At 35.2% G+C, this 17,802-nt stretch overlaps 2 protein-coding genes across 2 annotated transcripts; one reads left to right on the forward strand and one right to left on the reverse strand.

Moving 5' to 3' along the window:
- The first annotated feature begins 1,293 nt into the window (after nucleotides 1-1,293).
- On the forward strand, nucleotides 1,294-5,972 carry LOC140036905 (E3 ubiquitin-protein ligase BRE1-like 1). Its single transcript, XM_072080006.1, has 3 exons — nucleotides 1,294-1,854; nucleotides 5,530-5,691; nucleotides 5,811-5,972. Exons 1-3 carry the CDS (start codon nucleotides 1,744-1,746, stop codon nucleotides 5,955-5,957), a joined length of 420 nt encoding a protein of 139 aa, XP_071936107.1. The 5' UTR covers nucleotides 1,294-1,743; the 3' UTR covers nucleotides 5,958-5,972.
- A 179-nt stretch (nucleotides 5,973-6,151) lies between these two features.
- On the reverse strand, nucleotides 6,152-17,427 carry LOC140036160 (E3 ubiquitin-protein ligase BRE1-like 1). Its single transcript, XM_072077461.1, has 13 exons — nucleotides 16,874-17,427; nucleotides 13,037-13,198; nucleotides 12,806-12,917; nucleotides 11,717-11,974; nucleotides 11,442-11,603; nucleotides 10,826-11,019; nucleotides 10,662-10,745; nucleotides 10,440-10,559; nucleotides 10,156-10,342; nucleotides 9,898-10,058; nucleotides 9,719-9,790; nucleotides 7,930-8,006; nucleotides 6,152-6,254 (listed from the first exon to the last, which is right to left on the reverse strand). Exons 1-13 carry the CDS (start codon nucleotides 16,982-16,984, stop codon nucleotides 6,152-6,154), a joined length of 1,803 nt encoding a protein of 600 aa, XP_071933562.1. The 5' UTR covers nucleotides 16,985-17,427.
- Between the last annotated feature and the right edge of the window lie 375 nt (nucleotides 17,428-17,802).

A 17,802-nucleotide genomic window follows, 5' to 3' on the forward strand; every position in this document is an offset into this window, starting at 1 on the left:
TGACTTTATTTTTCTGTTTATTACCCAATTCCAATCCTAATTTCGAGGATATTAAAGTAATACAATAATATTAGATTCTTCCTTATTTTCTTTATTTGTTAAATCTATTTCTGTTTTCTTCTTTCTTATCTCCTTTTCTTTTTCAAGTATTAATAAGTGTAGAAAAAAATTTGAAAAAACCCTTTTATTTTTATATTTTTGGAATCTTAGTGTAAAAAAAAGGAAGAATAATTATTCCAACTTTTTTATTTTTAATTATATACAAAAAGGTAAATACATTTAAACATTTTTTAACATACATTTTAGATTAATGATAGGGTAACATATGTAGAAAATAATGTTAGAGAGTAAAACGATTGCATTACTATAATGTAAAGGAATAAAGTGATAATAACAATGTAGTAATGCTATAAAAAATAAAAGGGTATTTGTCAAAATTTTATTAAGATGCTAAGTTGAATGACCTATGGGGTGAAGTAATTAAAAGATAATATTAGGTGGTAAATTGATAATTGTGATATAGTTTAAGAAGATAAAATGATAATAACCCTAAAAAAAAACTAAATTTCTCAAAGAATCAAATGATCCTAAGAGTTTAGGGTTTATTAAGCTTTTAACATTTAGTTATCAGTTTGGCTAAGGTGCTAAGTTTTTTGGAACATAATAGTTTATTTAAAAAGTAACTAAATATAGGAAATATAATAGTTATAATTATGTGTTTTTAAATACTGTAATAAATTATGTACAATATATATGTGTTAATTAATATTCAATGGACACGAATTAGCAAAAATTCTTTAACTGTGGGTCTTCATGTTGGGCCATTTTCTTCTCTCCTTACACGCCCATTGAAGTTCTGATTCCCCACATTAGGCCTGCCATGAGGCATAATAGTAAATCTCTTTTTTGGGCATAATAGTAAATTACTTAGCTACACTGGCACACTCAACGCTAAAACTGGATCACTGGAGTCGAGACTCGAGACCCAGAATTTTGACCAAAAAAAAAAAAAAGAGTCGAGACCCAGAAGAAGGACCCAATTGTGATTCCATTACTTTGACCAATCCCCTCGTGCGGTGACAGATATTCCATACCCAACATGTTACTTGATCGCCGTCCTTCGTTTACTGGGATTTCTTGAACAGCATCAAGCGAACAGTTCGTAAGGTTTGGCCCATTGGTCAGATTGACAAATTTACCCTTCCGAATATTTTTCAATTCCCTTCTTGTTCCAATCCGTTTTTTTTCCCGAAACCCCCCCTCCTTTTTATTTTTTTTTAAATGTCTTTCTTTTCCATATATCAAATCCTTTTTGGAGAGAGAGAGAGAGAGATTCTCACTTCTCAGACGACCTCTTCTCTGTAGAGAGAGATAGAGAAAGAGAAAGGACACAGATGAAAAGAAAGGCTACAAAAATATAAATTCCTCTTTTTTGCTTATTCTTTTGACAGCACTTAATCTTCAGAAACCTACGTTTTTTTTTCCTTTTTGTTTCCTTTTTTTTTTTTTGTAGTAAATTTGGATTAAGTTGAAGTTTTGACAGTCATAGGTAACCTATGCATGTATATATATGTTTGGTGTAAAGATAGGTACATATAGGTTTGAATTATATCTATCTAATTGATTTGGTTTAATACTTTTTAGGGTTTTTGTGAATTTTGGGTGGTTGAATGGTAGTTTTAGGTTAGGGGAAATTATTAGAAATTGCTAGGGTTTTCAGTTGGGATATTTTCTAAGAGTATAATGGGGAGCACAGGAGAAGCAGATAGAAAGCGGCGTCAATTTAGCTCCATATCACCTACTGGTGCTGCTGCCAAGAAGCATCCTTTTATGCCATTATCTGAGGATAAAAAGGTGAACTTTTACAATTTATGTATTTCTTTTATTTGGGCATCTTTTTTTTTTGTGGCTGTTTAAAGGTCTTGATTTTGCTGGCTTTTGAAGTGAATTTGGGTTGTTTCTGGCTCTTTTTGCTTAAATTCTTGAAATTTTTTTTGACTATTTGGATTTTAGACTAAATTTAGTTTGGGGTTTGCATGATATTTATGTTAAGTTGCAAAATTTCTTCCGAAATCTGATTGGAATTTCTTTGATTTTTCAAATTTTGTATGCCAAGTTGCTGTTTCGATTGAACTTGTTATAGGGTTTGCACAAAGTTCCATTTTGTGTGCTTCTCTATTTGCTAGCTTGAATACTCTCAGTGGTTGGAATGAGCAACCCTCCTCCCCCTTGTTTTCTTTTTCCAAATCTTGTTGCCTTGTTGTTGCTAGTCAGCGAGAATTGCTGGATGAACTTTTCAATTTGTGTGTTGCTTGGTTAGTATCATCTGCCATTGAAGTCACTGGGGGAGGCTATAAAATTTGTCCCTATTAAATTTATTTAGATGTGCTTCTTAGCTCTTTTTTTCCTGATCTGATTACTACTGACAGTTCGGAAATCATCTGTGGTAAATCTTGAATGATTTGACCTCGACAGTTGCTTTTGGTAGTGGTGAGATAGAATAGTAGCAGATGTTATGACATCACATTTATTGAAAGGATGTTAATGCTGAGTTGCATGCTGAGGCTGTAAACCAGTTTCTGTTGGCCAGGGCAATATTGTTTGATGTGATTGATGCACTTTTAGCACACAAGGGGTTTTGGTTATGAAGCTAGCATCTCCTTGTAAATATCTCATTACCAAAAATGGCATGAGTTGGATTTATTTGATTGTTGTTGCTGACAAGTTTGATTCGCCTGCTGTGAACAGCCATTTCCTTAGATTTTTGTTTCAGGAAGTAATGAGAACTTGTTTGAAATTAGAGTGAAATATTTTCCAGATCCTTTCTATTTCAGAAAATTTCAGAAACATGAAAAAATTTAGTGGAAAAGGTGTCAAGATTACATTTAGTCACTAAAAGGTAATTTCATTTTTCTTTAGTGTCAAAATCACATTTAGTGTTCTACTCTACTCCTTTTGGTTCTCTTCTTGTCATTTGCATGAGTTTGGAATTGTTTCTGATGCATGAGTTACCATGAAGATTCGCTGTAATCGCTTTAAATTTAGTATGCTACTGCATTTATGTAATGCTGGTTGGAGATCTCAGTGAACGAATGTTGACATTATGCTTATTGGGAGTTATTTTACGTTGGATTTCATTTTTGTGGGCCCAATACTATAGCTGCAAAATAATGACTTGAATTTAAAATAGAAGACTGGTCATTTGGAGATCATGAATTCAGCCATTTGTGGGATTTGATTTGATGACATGGATTATTAGTCTTCTGGTTACCTCTAATGGATTGGTGATATAATGCACTTGAGAGTGGTTTCAATATTGTCCTTTGCCATGGTCATTGTGTGAAAGCATTAAATGTTGGATTCGTCTGTGTTCATTGAAATTTGTTTATGATGTAACCTGGTGAAGCTCAAGCTAGTAATTGAAGCTTGCTTTCAAAGCATCCAATTTTGGATTTAAAGAAGCTGAATTTGTTTGGGCAAAGGGGCTAGTTTGTTTGTTTGCATTTTTTAAAAAAATTTAATATCCTCACAAGTGGTGAGCATTTTCTTGTGGGGTCCTCTGATACCTTGTAACTGGAAACAGACATTTAGCTGTGTCTTGGATCCTTCTATCTTATTGTTTGCATAGTTCTGGAAGCTGTAAAACGGATGGCCAGTTTTCAGTTTTCTTGAGGTTGAGAATAATTTTTTCCCAATTGAGTGAGTTAAGGAGTCCTTGTAATCTCTTGTAGCTTTGCTGTTATTCTGCAAAGCACATTCAAGTTTCAGTCTATGTTGTTTATAATTCAAGTCAACAATAGTTGCTCGTTTTCCCACCCATTTAGCATTTTGTGTGTCTTTTGGCTTTTATTGTTACCATGTGTTTTCTTCTCCTCCTTTACAGTTCATGAGTATCCCAATCATCTGTTTTTGAACTTTATAGACATCCCTCTCCCCTTGTAGTTTTGCTTATAACGTAGAACCATATTTGTAGGTATTGTTATTGCTAAATCCAAGACGTGGAATTGCGACCCATGTTTCTTATCCAATGAAGTTTCCTGTTTAATTATTTATCTAGGCTAAGTTTGTTTAGGGCTAGGGTGCATGATACTATTTGCATAAACAATGATATTGCTAGTATCCAGGACTTATACGTTAATAACAGTGGAATATGTTTTGGCTTTAGTATGCAATTTTTATTGCTTTTCACCTTTTAAGTTTACATATTCTTCTTTGATCTTCATTTATGGGGCATATGAGGAGGAATGCATGAGGACATGTGGGATTCTTTTCTTCTCTATGCATTCAGTGGAGAGTATTGGGTAGGCATTTGTATATCAGAGATGTGCATTCTGGTTCAGTGCTGAACATAAAATTTTCAGTTGGCAACTAATCCTGGTTGTAGTTAAACTCGGTCATAGATGTCTTACTGATTATGCTGGAAATTTATTACAAAGACCCCACATTGACAGAATTTCCACCCCATGGAGTTTTAGTTTCCCTCAGAAATCATTCTTGAGTTGGAGTACAAGGTTCACTTATTTAATGTTGCCGAATAGTTTTTGTTGTTAAAATGATGATTTAAAGGGGTGGTGAGGTTTAAAGGATGCAAAGAATTGAGCCTCAATAAATTGTTGGGCTTGATTTGTTTAAGGCCCTATCTGCAATTGAAGTTTTCCAGGCTCAAGCTCAAATGTGGCTTTGATTTTAGTTATCTCAATTATTGGAGCTGGAGCCTGAGAAAATAAATACTGACCGAGATGTTGTGAACCAGGATCTGGAGTCCTTTTGAGTGTTTTCTGTTGTAGATGCATATTTTCTAAGTTGTGTAACCTATACTTTCTGCATTTAATAGGCTTTAAGTAATAAATTAGATGGAATATTTCTTTTTATGAATAAAATTTTTAGGTTTGAACAGATAAAGAATGTCTTATGACTAATATAGAAGAAGAAAGAACTAAGTAGAGCATTCTTGGCCATCTTGTGCCTTAAAAATCTAATCTTGAATAGAACTTATGCTTTATTGAATTGGTAAAATTGAAGCCCCAGCTAATCTAAGTGAATTTGATTAGGATTGCTTAGGGTGTAAATGTAGCGTGGTCAGCCTTATAGATTTTGCTTTGCAACCCCGTGGCCCTGAAAAACACAGGACAGAAAAACGAGGGGAAGAGAATCTTATGCTACTGCTTAATTCTGTCCTTAATTGTTTGTTCCAATAGGGTCCTCTAACATGCATTATATGTTAACTCAATCAGTTAAAGTTTTGAGGACTTTAATGTGGGGAAGTCTGTCCCGTGTACATATGTACACATTTATATTTAAACAAACACAAACACAAACACCTAGACATGTATATGCCCACATGTATACATATGCATATATAGATAATTACGTGTGGGCACTTTATTTGTATATTTCACATGGCATGTGCGGTAATTGTCATAATAACTTTTGCTTACTTGTAAATTGCCAATTGCACCTTTGTTTATTCATTGTTTTGGCAGATGTTTATGGTCTTCCTTATTGTCCTTTATTCTTTCGATCATATAGCTGGATGCGGCAGTGCTTAAATTTCAAAATCAGAAGCTCGTTGAGAAATTAGAAGCACAGAAAATCGAGATTATTGATTTCAAGGAGAAAATTGGTAAGCTGACGGTGAAACAACTGCCATATGAGAACGTTGTTGCAGTTGTCAGTAATTCCTGGGAAGAGGTATCCATCTATCTAATGTCCTTGATACTACTTTTCCAGTGTTATGTCTCATATGTCTGGACTCTAGATGGTAAGGTTTGACTCCTATTCTAATCTTTTCTTTTTCTTCTGTCTTGCAGACTGTTAAGGACTTGGAATCACATTCTATACACACAAATGACTGTGCGAAATGTGAGCGAGGTGTCAAAGATCTACTTGTCAGAGATGGTGCAAATCCTTTGCCTTATAATGGTATCTTTCCCTTTTTCCTTTTGCCTTCTTCATAGTTGTTTCAAATATTGTCCCCATTCAGTATTGCTAATTGTTTAGCATCTCATAATCTATAATACTTGTTGGTTGTAAGAATATTCTGCCGTGTAATAGTTTGATCAGGAACTTGGAATTTGAATGGACAGTTGTCAGGTGTCATCTAATAACCTTCTTTCGATCTGTAATAGAGATTGATTTCAGGTATATTGTTTCAGGTTGTTTCAAGTTTCAAACATGCCAATTTAGGAGAGGTCTTCAGGCTCTGTACATGAGCCCAAGCCTTATATTCAGAATCTCTAGCTTCAAGGACATCCCTGCACTCATTTTAAAGCAACCACACGATTTAACGGAAACCCAAAATAATACCACAAGGAGGATTCTAGCCGGGTATGTTTCACAAAAAACCAAATGGATCTTCTAAATGTAAAATCAAGCATAATCCAAACATCCACTAGGAACAGATTATACACTGGATCACCATGTCGCTTAGTTGCTTAGCAACGCAAAGGTCAATTCTGGACCATTAGGGTTTCCTCAGGCATATCATCAGAATGGTTAACAATGCAACCATACTACATCAATCATAAGCAAAGGGAAAAAAGCCATAACTTAATATTTAAACCAAGATATAGAAGAAATGTATTTTGTCAATTAAAAATTGGCAGGAATCATACTAGCATCCCCGTGATAAATTCAAAAATTTGATATCATATTTCATTCGTCAGATATCAACATGCTATCCTTTCATAGAATCCCTTGCAACAGAATTCACTTACATGTACAAATTATGGGCTGAAAACAGTAACTGGCCAACCATCTACACCTATAGATTTTCAATTCAACAAATTATTGTAATGGAAACAGCAAGTTTCTCACTTCGCTTATACTCACAGCCTGGTCAGACGACAGCACAATTTGAGACCGAGTACCATATTCAGGGCCAAACACTGAAAATTTTCTTATAATAAAGGACCAGAAAAAGCATTAAAAAGATAACCTGTACCCTCTCAAACAATCATGGGATCTAGCAAAGACAAACTGTTAACAGCCTTAACCCACTTATAACAACACAGGGTCATTGCAGTACTGATTCCACAAACTACTCCTGCAGAGCTACCTCATCAATTACATACTCGACAATTTCTGTGACGCTTCTATAGTTACCATCTAGCCCCTATATCATTGGCAGTAAGAACATGCAGGCAATTGACAGCATAGCCATCATTGTTAAGATATCATGGGTTCTAGAAAAGAAAACTCTCACAGCCTTAACCCATTTTACCGACACGGGCTCTTGGCATGTATTGATTCCATGAACTAATCACCGCAAAGCTACCTCATCAATTCATACTTAATCTATCGGAAGCTCCAACATGCTACCGTCTAGCCCTAACAGCTATAAGAACATGCAGCCCGATAGACAGCATAGCCATCATTGTTTAGATATCATGGGTTCTAGAAAAGAAAACTCTCACAGCCTTAACCCATTTTACCGACACGGGCTCTTGGCATGTATTGATTCCATGAGCTAATCACCGCAAAGCTACCTCATCAATTCATACTTAATCTATAGGAAGCTCCAACATGCTACCATCTAGCCCTAACAGCTATAAGAACATGCAGCCCAATAGACAGCATAGCAATCATTATACAACCAACTATAGAAACCCTAAGAGAGAGAGATTTCACATTGATCATTTGAAATATTTATTGAAAACCAAAGTGGCCACTTGTATCCTCGTTTCATTGACAAGAACACTAATCTCGATGAGTGCAATCTGATTTTCATCCAAACTGATGCCTTAAGCCTTAACACTTGACCTGCCTGATCTCAAAAGGAGAAGAACTTTCAGTTCTCTAATTTTATCAATGAATAGAAGTTACCATCAGAAAAGCTGACTTCTGATAAAAAGCTAATGCAGAGAAAACCTCCAATGTAGTACAATGAGATATAAAAAAATGAAAAGTAACTCATCAAGACACACTAACCTTGAAGTAATTGATTCACGTCTATACATTTGCAAAATGAGTTTCAATTCCTTATCACTCTCCTTCAAATCATGGACCTGCAACAAGAAACTTTCTGTTACATGCAACAAGAAATATTTGTTGAAAAGGAACTCCACAAGTTCTAGAATATGAATGCAAGTATACCTACTGTCCAACCTCAACTCTTTCCTTAAACTTGAAAAGCAACATCCCATTAACCAAAGAGAAGAAACTTATTTTTCCAAAACTCATTGAAAGAGAAATATACGAGGTATGCATAAATAAGCGGGGAAAAAATGAGGGAGAAAGTCCCCCAAGGAGGTTGCAAGCATAAGCAACATGTCAAAAACAAACTAAACGCGAAAACAGAACTAAAAAACCAAAAGAAACTGGCAATGAAGATTAAGACTAGACTCGATATGATTCTCTACTGATGTTATCTTCCTTTTTCTCCTGAAAAAACTTGCCACAATTACTTTATCTCCATTCTTTCATAAGACCATCATGGCTGGTAGATTTTGCATTTAGATATCAAAGATATATATCATGACAAATATGTTTCATACATTGCCTCTTAATTTTAATTATCTCTCACCCTCTCACAATTTACAACATCAGGATGGCTGCCCATTTCAGATCAAGATGGAAAAACACCCGCCCAAAAGCCTCTTTCAATTTTTGTATTACTTTTGAACATTCATTGTGATGAACAACACCCTCATCTTTGACCATCCACAACATTCCGGAAAGTGCACAGATTTTCACAAACTAATGGCAGATTTCAAGACCCTTCATGGAACTAAAATTATTCAATGATGTGAAGTTTACAGCTCAAAAGTTCCTTCAATTAAAACTGTTCCTTCGTCTCTAAGCAATATAAAAAGTTAGATACCCCTCTCAGTAATCCACCTTAGACCAAGACTACTTGCAATTCCATTCCTGGATCCACAATCATTTAGTCATACAAATAACCAACTCATCTCAGGGGAAAAGTAATGTAGATGAATAAGCTACGATACATACTTAAGATTGCAAGTAGTTTTTTTTCCTTTTTAATTTATGAGTACGTGTATTAACATTTTTCATGCTTACATTCCTTAACATGCCTCTTCCATAGACTTGTACAACACTATAGGTCTGTTTGGATAGCATAATTTAGGAAAAAAATATTTTAAATATTATCCTCGCATCAAAAACACAAATTCCAAGAACCTTTTTATCTCAAATATATCACATCACAAAAGTGCTATAGTATTATTCCAAATAATCTCATATCCAAACACACACTATGTTTTTCTTTTTCTATAATTTAATATCTGTTTGGAAGCTCCCCAGTAATTCAGTAACTCAATTCACCAAAAGCACCACATGTTAAGGAAGGTTTACTACCATGGTTATCTCCATAATCAACAACACACCGGTAACAACCACCTCATTTCAGACGATCATATATTGCAACTAAATCATTTGCAAAGTTCCCGTCAGAATTAGTTTGTTAGTGTTTCTTTTACCACTTTTAACGAAAAAATTAGCTAACAAGAGAACCAGAAACATATATTGCAAGAGTACAATAAAATCACCGGGCTATTTTAGAAGCATCGACCAAATCTAAACTGAATTACCAAAAAGTAAATCAGGCAACAGCATCTTTAATGAAAAATATTCAAATGTTAGGCCCAGGACAGACCCAACAATTAGCACCAGAAATCACACAGCAGGAATATATTTGGCCCAGACATATTGACGAAATGGAAGTAAGTTTGACATAATTTACAAGAAGATATCTTACTACGGCCTGTAACTTTAGAATGCTAGCGGCTTGCTCAGCTGACCTAGCAGACAATTTTCCCAAATGTTTGGCCTACATAAATGCAAGGCAACATATAAAATTCAACGATCGGTAAATTTTGGGGTCCTTGCGCATGTGAGGGGTAGGAAAGTACAAGACTACAATGTAATAATAGCCACCTTTTGCTCAAGAATACTAGACAGAGATTTAACATCAGCACGTAGAGTATGAATATCAGTAGCTGTCTCTTTGTATTTACTCAGCTGACTCTGCATATGGCCCATTTCCACAGGAAATGAAGAAACCAAAGCTTTGAACTTTGCAATGATTTCTTTTCTACCTGAAAGGAATGAATATCAATCAGAATTATCTGTGCTGTACAAGACACACCAATCACTGAAGAAATGAATTTCATAGAAACAATGGATGCCTCATACTGGGTTCTCTTAATGCTTCTTCCAGCTTGACTTCAATAAGATTTTTTTCATTTATATACTTCTGTATCCCTTTTTCCAGCTCAGTGATCCTCAAATCAGCAACAGAGGCAGATCGATGGTTAATATCGAGCAATTCAACTCTCAAATGCATTTCCTTTTCCCTCCAGGCCAAATTGTCTTTCTCAACCTAATAGTCAGAACAAGTAAAGAACCAGAATAAGAGCAAATTCCTCTTGATAAAAAACGGAAATGAGATGTAAATGAAACTACCGACCAGCTACAACCTGTAGTTTCTCATAGAGTGCTTGATATTGGACTATATCTGCTTTAACCTTCGTAGCTTGATCTTTCAAAAGGAGATAAGCTTGTGAAGAGCAAATTGACTTGATATTTTTCAAAGTGTTCTGCTAAGATTAAAATCCATTCATCAGTGAGTACAATGGAAAAGAGCAAACCAACAAGATCAAAATTTTGCAATTTCTTAGTGGAACAAAAAGCCAGCAAACCTGCAAAGTGGATAAGTGCTTCAATACATCTATCCTTTCTTCATGAAGACGCTTCAGTTCTAATAGCCGACAAGACGATTGATCCTGATCACATATCAAATGAGTCAAATATAATTAACCAGTTGCCCAATACCACACGTCATATAGAAAGCATGGTGGATTACCAATAAGTTGCTAAGTGCTGACTCCATGTCCTGCAGATCCTTTTCTTTATCTCTGGACTTGTCAACAGCAACAGCCTTATTACCCAGATTAAGGATGGGGAAAATTGGCCCCTTTCCTGCATCTTTTTCTGCTTTTAGAACTGCTAATTGATGATTACTTTCCTCAAGTTCTGCTATAGTACTTTCCAACTCCTCTTTACATAGACAAACAAAAAGATGAATCACTACAAAAAAGATTCGTGACCAAAAAGATATTTTACATGTATCCCTGTAACTATTGGTTGAAAGGAAACAAAAAAGAAAAGGAGGAAATCATTTTATACAAAAAAGAAATAAAGTTACTTTAATAGCCCTAACTTATGAATACAATGTTCCCAACAATCTATATGGAGTAGGTCACAAGATAATCATAAACGAGGAACAACATAAAGCCAAAAAGAGCTATTCATGGTACTCTCAACATAAATAATCCATCAATGCCATACCACAAGGATAATCAGAAAGAAAGCCAAGTATAACTGTAAGTAAACCGCTTGGATGAATCAAAAAGATCTTGGAACATTGCCAACAAAAAAGTGAAAAACATCTATATCTCCATGAAACAGACAAAATGCACCTCTTAAATGCTTCAGTTCAGCTTTACTCTTTGCCTCTGAATCCTTGTGCTTTTGCAGTTCAAAAGCCAATGATTTGTGCTTTGAATGAAGATTGCCTATACTCATTCTTACATTCTTAACTTCTGCCTGCAAGTCTAGAGATGTCCTTTGCCGGTGTGATCCTGAAGTAGAGGGAGACATCTAGTCTTGATTAACACATTAAACCCTGAAAATTTTGGTAAAGCAACATGGTTGGATTATCTTCAAGTAAAACAGTACATAGAATTTATCTTACCATCTTCAGAAAATGCACTCAAAGCTGTACTGCATAAATTATCCTTTAACTTCCATTGATGATCAACGGCAGCTAGAATTGTATGCAATGTGTTCCTGATCTTTTTGCTGTCTTCATGATTACCCTCTTCTGTATTGTTTGTGACGTTACAGGTAGAACTACTTTCAGTTGCTCCTGTCACTAAAAGCCGGCTTAACAAAGCATCATCAGGTGAAGCATCCCTTGAAGAAAAGGTGTCACTAGGAGAAGAACCACCGCCTAAGAAAAGGAACAATGCACATCAGCAACAGCTTTGTTATGTATGCAGCTCAACCACTCAAACATCAAAGCAGCATACATGAAACTAAAGAAGATATAAAATTAATTAAATCAGAAACATAAGCAGAAAGTTCATGAAAAGAAATAATTTATTTTCATTCTCCATGAACTGTATCACAGAAGAATAAATTAAACTAATACATAACCCCAAAACAAAAACCAAAAAAAAAAAAGAAAATAATAAGCTCTCGGAAAACATGAAAAAGTACTGGAGACAAAGCATGAATTTCTGGTAAACAGGATATGCTATTTAGTAATTCAATAATATGTGGTGCAGATGTCTGTCTGTTTTTACAACATAGAGTGGGGGTAAAGAAGGCAGTGAGAGGTATGCAACAGCAAAAAATTTGCCAGGGTCGGTATCTGATGGCATGGTTTTTAATTTACTATGGCCAATCCTCAAAGCTCAGCAACATTAACCATTTGGAAAATATCACAAATTCTAAGAGCATGACAAGCACCTTAACAAACAAGCAAGTTTGAGAAAAATACATCTCAACCCTTATCCTAAATTGGCATGTTTGAAACTTGAAACAACCTGAAACAATATACCTGAAATCAATCTCTATTACAGATCGAAAGAAGGTTATTAGATGACACCTGACAACTGTCCATTCAAATTCCAAGTTCCTGATCAAACTATTACACGGCAGAATATTCTTACAACCAACAAGTATTATAGATTATGAGATGCTAAACAATTAGCAATACTGAATGGGGACAATATTTGAAACAACTATGAAGAAGGCAAAAGGAAAAAGGGAAAGATACCATTATAAGGCAAAGGATTTGCACCATCTCTGACAAGTAGATCTTTGACACCTCGCTCACATTTCGCACAGTCATTTGTGTGTATAGAATGTGATTCCAAGTCCTTAACAGTCTGCAAGACAGAAGAAAAAGAAAAGATTAGAATAGGAGTCAAACCTTACCATCTAGAGTCCAGACATATGAGACATAACACTGGAAAAGTAGTATCAAGGACATTAGATAGATGGATACCTCTTCCCAGGAATTACTGACAACTGCAACAACGTTCTCATATGGCAGTTGTTTCACCGTCAGCTTACCAATTTTCTCCTTGAAATCAATAATCTCGATTTTCTGTGCTTCTAATTTCTCAACGAGCTTCTGATTTTGAAATTTAAGCACTGCCGCATCCAGCTATATGATCGAAAGAATAAAGGACAATAAGGAAGACCATAAACATCTGCCAAAACAATGAATAAACAAAGGTGCAATTGGCAATTTACAAGTAAGCAAAAGTTATTATGACAATTACCGCACATGCCATGTGAAATATACAAATAAAGTGCCCACACGTAATTATCTATATATGCATATGTATACATGTGGGCATATACATGTCTAGGTGTTTGTGTTTGTGTTTGTTTAAATATAAATGTGTACATATGTACACGGGACAGACTTCCCCACATTAAAGTCCTCAAAACTTTAACTGATTGAGTTAACATATAATGCATGTTAGAGGACCCTATTGGAACAAACAATTAAGGACAGAATTAAGCAGTAGCATAAGATTCTCTTCCCCTCGTTTTTCTGTCCTGTGTTTTTCAGGGCCACGGGGTTGCAAAGCAAAATCTATAAGGCTGACCACGCTACATTTACACCCTAAGCAATCCTAATCAAATTCACTTAGATTAGCTGGGGCTTCAATTTTACCAATTCAATAAAGCATAAGTTCTATTCAAGATTAGATTTTTAAGGCACAAGATGGCCAAGAATGCTCTACTTAGTTCTTTCTTCTTCTATATTAGTCATAAGACATTCTTTATCTGTTCAAACCTAAAAATTTTATTCATAAAAAGAAATATTCCATCTAATTTATTACTTAAAGCCTATTAAATGCAGAAAGTATAGGTTACACAACTTAGAAAATATGCATCTACAACAGAAAACACTCAAAAGGACTCCAGATCCTGGTTCACAACATCTCGGTCAGTATTTATTTTCTCAGGCTCCAGCTCCAATAATTGAGATAACTAAAATCAAAGCCACATTTGAGCTTGAGCCTGGAAAACTTCAATTGCAGATAGGGCCTTAAACAAATCAAGCCCAACAATTTATTGAGGCTCAATTCTTTGCATCCTTTAAACCTCACCACCCCTTTAAATCATCATTTTAACAACAAAAACTATTCGGCAACATTAAATAAGTGAACCTTGTACTCCAACTCAAGAATGATTTCTGAGGGAAACTAAAACTCCATGGGGTGGAAATTCTGTCAATGTGGGGTCTTTGTAATAAATTTCCAGCATAATCAGTAAGACATCTATGACCGAGTTTAACTACAACCAGGATTAGTTGCCAACTGAAAATTTTATGTTCAGCACTGAACCAGAATGCACATCTCTGATATACAAATGCCTACCCAATACTCTCCACTGAATGCATAGAGAAGAAAAGAATCCCACATGTCCTCATGCATTCCTCCTCATATGCCCCATAAATGAAGATCAAAGAAGAATATGTAAACTTAAAAGGTGAAAAGCAATAAAAATTGCATACTAAAGCCAAAACATATTCCACTGTTATTAACGTATAAGTCCTGGATACTAGCAATATCATTGTTTATGCAAATAGTATCATGCACCCTAGCCCTAAACAAACTTAGCCTAGATAAATAATTAAACAGGAAACTTCATTGGATAAGAAACATGGGTCGCAATTCCACGTCTTGGATTTAGCAATAACAATACCTACAAATATGGTTCTACGTTATAAGCAAAACTACAAGGGGAGAGGGATGTCTATAAAGTTCAAAAACAGATGATTGGGATACTCATGAACTGTAAAGGAGGAGAAGAAAACACATGGTAACAATAAAAGCCAAAAGACACACAAAATGCTAAATGGGTGGGAAAACGAGCAACTATTGTTGACTTGAATTATAAACAACATAGACTGAAACTTGAATGTGCTTTGCAGAATAACAGCAAAGCTACAAGAGATTACAAGGACTCCTTAACTCACTCAATTGGGAAAAAATTATTCTCAACCTCAAGAAAACTGAAAACTGGCCATCCGTTTTACAGCTTCCAGAACTATGCAAACAATAAGATAGAAGGATCCAAGACACAGCTAAATGTCTGTTTCCAGTTACAAGGTATCAGAGGACCCCACAAGAAAATGCTCACCACTTGTGAGGATATTAAATTTTTTTAAAAAATGCAAACAAACAAACTAGCCCCTTTGCCCAAACAAATTCAGCTTCTTTAAATCCAAAATTGGATGCTTTGAAAGCAAGCTTCAATTACTAGCTTGAGCTTCACCAGGTTACATCATAAACAAATTTCAATGAACACAGACGAATCCAACATTTAATGCTTTCACACAATGACCATGGCAAAGGACAATATTGAAACCACTCTCAAGTGCATTATATCACCAATCCATTAGAGGTAACCAGAAGACTAATAATCCATGTCATCAAATCAAATCCCACAAATGGCTGAATTCATGATCTCCAAATGACCAGTCTTCTATTTTAAATTCAAGTCATTATTTTGCAGCTATAGTATTGGGCCCACAAAAATGAAATCCAACGTAAAATAACTCCCAATAAGCATAATGTCAACATTCGTTCACTGAGATCTCCAACCAGCATTACATAAATGCAGTAGCATACTAAATTTAAAGCGATTACAGCGAATCTTCATGGTAACTCATGCATCAGAAACAATTCCAAACTCATGCAAATGACAAGAAGAGAACCAAAAGGAGTAGAGTAGAACACTAAATGTGATTTTGACACTAAAGAAAAATGAAATTACCTTTTAGTGACTAAATGTAATCTTGACACCTTTTCCACTAAATTTTTTCATGTTTCTGAAATTTTCTGAAATAGAAAGGATCTGGAAAATATTTCACTCTAATTTCAAACAAGTTCTCATTACTTCCTGAAACAAAAATCTAAGGAAATGGCTGTTCACAGCAGGCGAATCAAACTTGTCAGCAACAACAATCAAATAAATCCAACTCATGCCATTTTTGGTAATGAGATATTTACAAGGAGATGCTAGCTTCATAACCAAAACCCCTTGTGTGCTAAAAGTGCATCAATCACATCAAACAATATTGCCCTGGCCAACAGAAACTGGTTTACAGCCTCAGCATGCAACTCAGCATTAACATCCTTTCAATAAATGTGATGTCATAACATCTGCTACTATTCTATCTCACCACTACCAAAAGCAACTGTCGAGGTCAAATCATTCAAGATTTACCACAGATGATTTCCGAACTGTCAGTAGTAATCAGATCAGGAAAAAAAGAGCTAAGAAGCACATCTAAATAAATTTAATAGGGACAAATTTTATAGCCTCCCCCAGTGACTTCAATGGCAGATGATACTAACCAAGCAACACACAAATTGAAAAGTTCATCCAGCAATTCTCGCTGACTAGCAACAACAAGGCAACAAGATTTGGAAAAAGAAAACAAGGGGGAGGAGGGTTGCTCATTCCAACCACTGAGAGTATTCAAGCTAGCAAATAGAGAAGCACACAAAATGGAACTTTGTGCAAACCCTATAACAAGTTCAATCGAAACAGCAACTTGGCATACAAAATTTGAAAAATCAAAGAAATTCCAATCAGATTTCGGAAGAAATTTTGCAACTTAACATAAATATCATGCAAACCCCAAACTAAATTTAGTCTAAAATCCAAATAGTCAAAAAAAATTTCAAGAATTTAAGCAAAAAGAGCCAGAAACAACCCAAATTCACTTCAAAAGCCAGCAAAATCAAGACCTTTAAACAGCCACAAAAAAAAAAGATGCCCAAATAAAAGAAATACATAAATTGTAAAAGTTCACCTTTTTATCCTCAGATAATGGCATAAAAGGATGCTTCTTGGCAGCAGCACCAGTAGGTGATATGGAGCTAAATTGACGCCGCTTTCTATCTGCTTCTCCTGTGCTCCCCATTATACTCTTAGAAAATATCCCAACTGAAAACCCTAGCAATTTCTAATAATTTCCCCTAACCTAAAACTACCATTCAACCACCCAAAATTCACAAAAACCCTAAAAAGTATTAAACCAAATCAATTAGATAGATATAATTCAAACCTATATGTACCTATCTTTACACCAAACATATATATACATGCATAGGTTACCTATGACTGTCAAAACTTCAACTTAATCCAAATTTACTACAAAAAAAAAAAAAGGAAACAAAAAGGAAAAAAAAACGTAGGTTTCTGAAGATTAAGTGCTGTCAAAAGAATAAGCAAAAAAGAGGAATTTATATTTTTGTAGCCTTTCTTTTCATCTGTGTCCTTTCTCTTTCTCTATCTCTCTCTACAGAGAAGAGGTCGTCTGAGAAGTGAGAATCTCTCTCTCTCTCTCTCCAAAAAGGATTTGATATATGGAAAAGAAAGACATTTAAAAAAAAATAAAAAGGAGGGGGGGTTTCGGGAAAAAAAACGGATTGGAACAAGAAGGGAATTGAAAAATATTCGGAAGGGTAAATTTGTCAATCTGACCAATGGGCCAAACCTTACGAACTGTTCGCTTGATGCTGTTCAAGAAATCCCAGTAAACGAAGGACGGCGATCAAGTAACATGTTGGGTATGGAATATCTGTCACCGCACGAGGGGATTGGTCAAAGTAATGGAATCACAATTGGGTCCTTCTTCTGGGTCTCGACTCTTTTTTTTTTTTTTGGTCAAAATTCTGGGTCTCGAGTCTCGACTCCAGTGATCCAGTTTTAGCGTTGAGTGTGCCAGTGTAGCTAAGT

This window comes from Coffea arabica, chromosome 2e (assembly GCF_036785885.1).
Source record: "Coffea arabica cultivar ET-39 chromosome 2e, Coffea Arabica ET-39 HiFi, whole genome shotgun sequence".
NCBI classification, from domain to species: Eukaryota; Viridiplantae; Streptophyta; class Magnoliopsida; order Gentianales; family Rubiaceae; genus Coffea; species Coffea arabica.

Coding starts and splice junctions, on each gene's coding strand:
- LOC140036905 (XM_072080006.1), top strand. CDS start 1,744: ATGGGGAGCACAGGAGAAGCAGATAGAAAGCGGCGTCAATTTAGCTCC. Junction 1,855..5,529: donor CATTATCTGAGGATAAAAAG/GTGAACTTTTAC, acceptor TCGATCATATAG/CTGGATGCGGCAGTGCTTAA. Junction 5,692..5,810: donor TCAGTAATTCCTGGGAAGAG/GTATCCATCTAT, acceptor TCTGTCTTGCAG/ACTGTTAAGGACTTGGAATC.
- LOC140036160 (XM_072077461.1), bottom strand. CDS start 16,984: ATGGGGAGCACAGGAGAAGCAGATAGAAAGCGGCGTCAATTTAGCTCC. Junction 11,020..11,441: donor TGAACTGAAGCATTTAAGAG/GTGCATTTTGTC, acceptor GTCTATGTAAAG/AGGAGTTGGAAAGTACTATA. Junction 10,746..10,825: donor CAGCACTTAGCAACTTATTG/GTAATCCACCAT, acceptor ATATGTGATCAG/GATCAATCGTCTTGTCGGCT.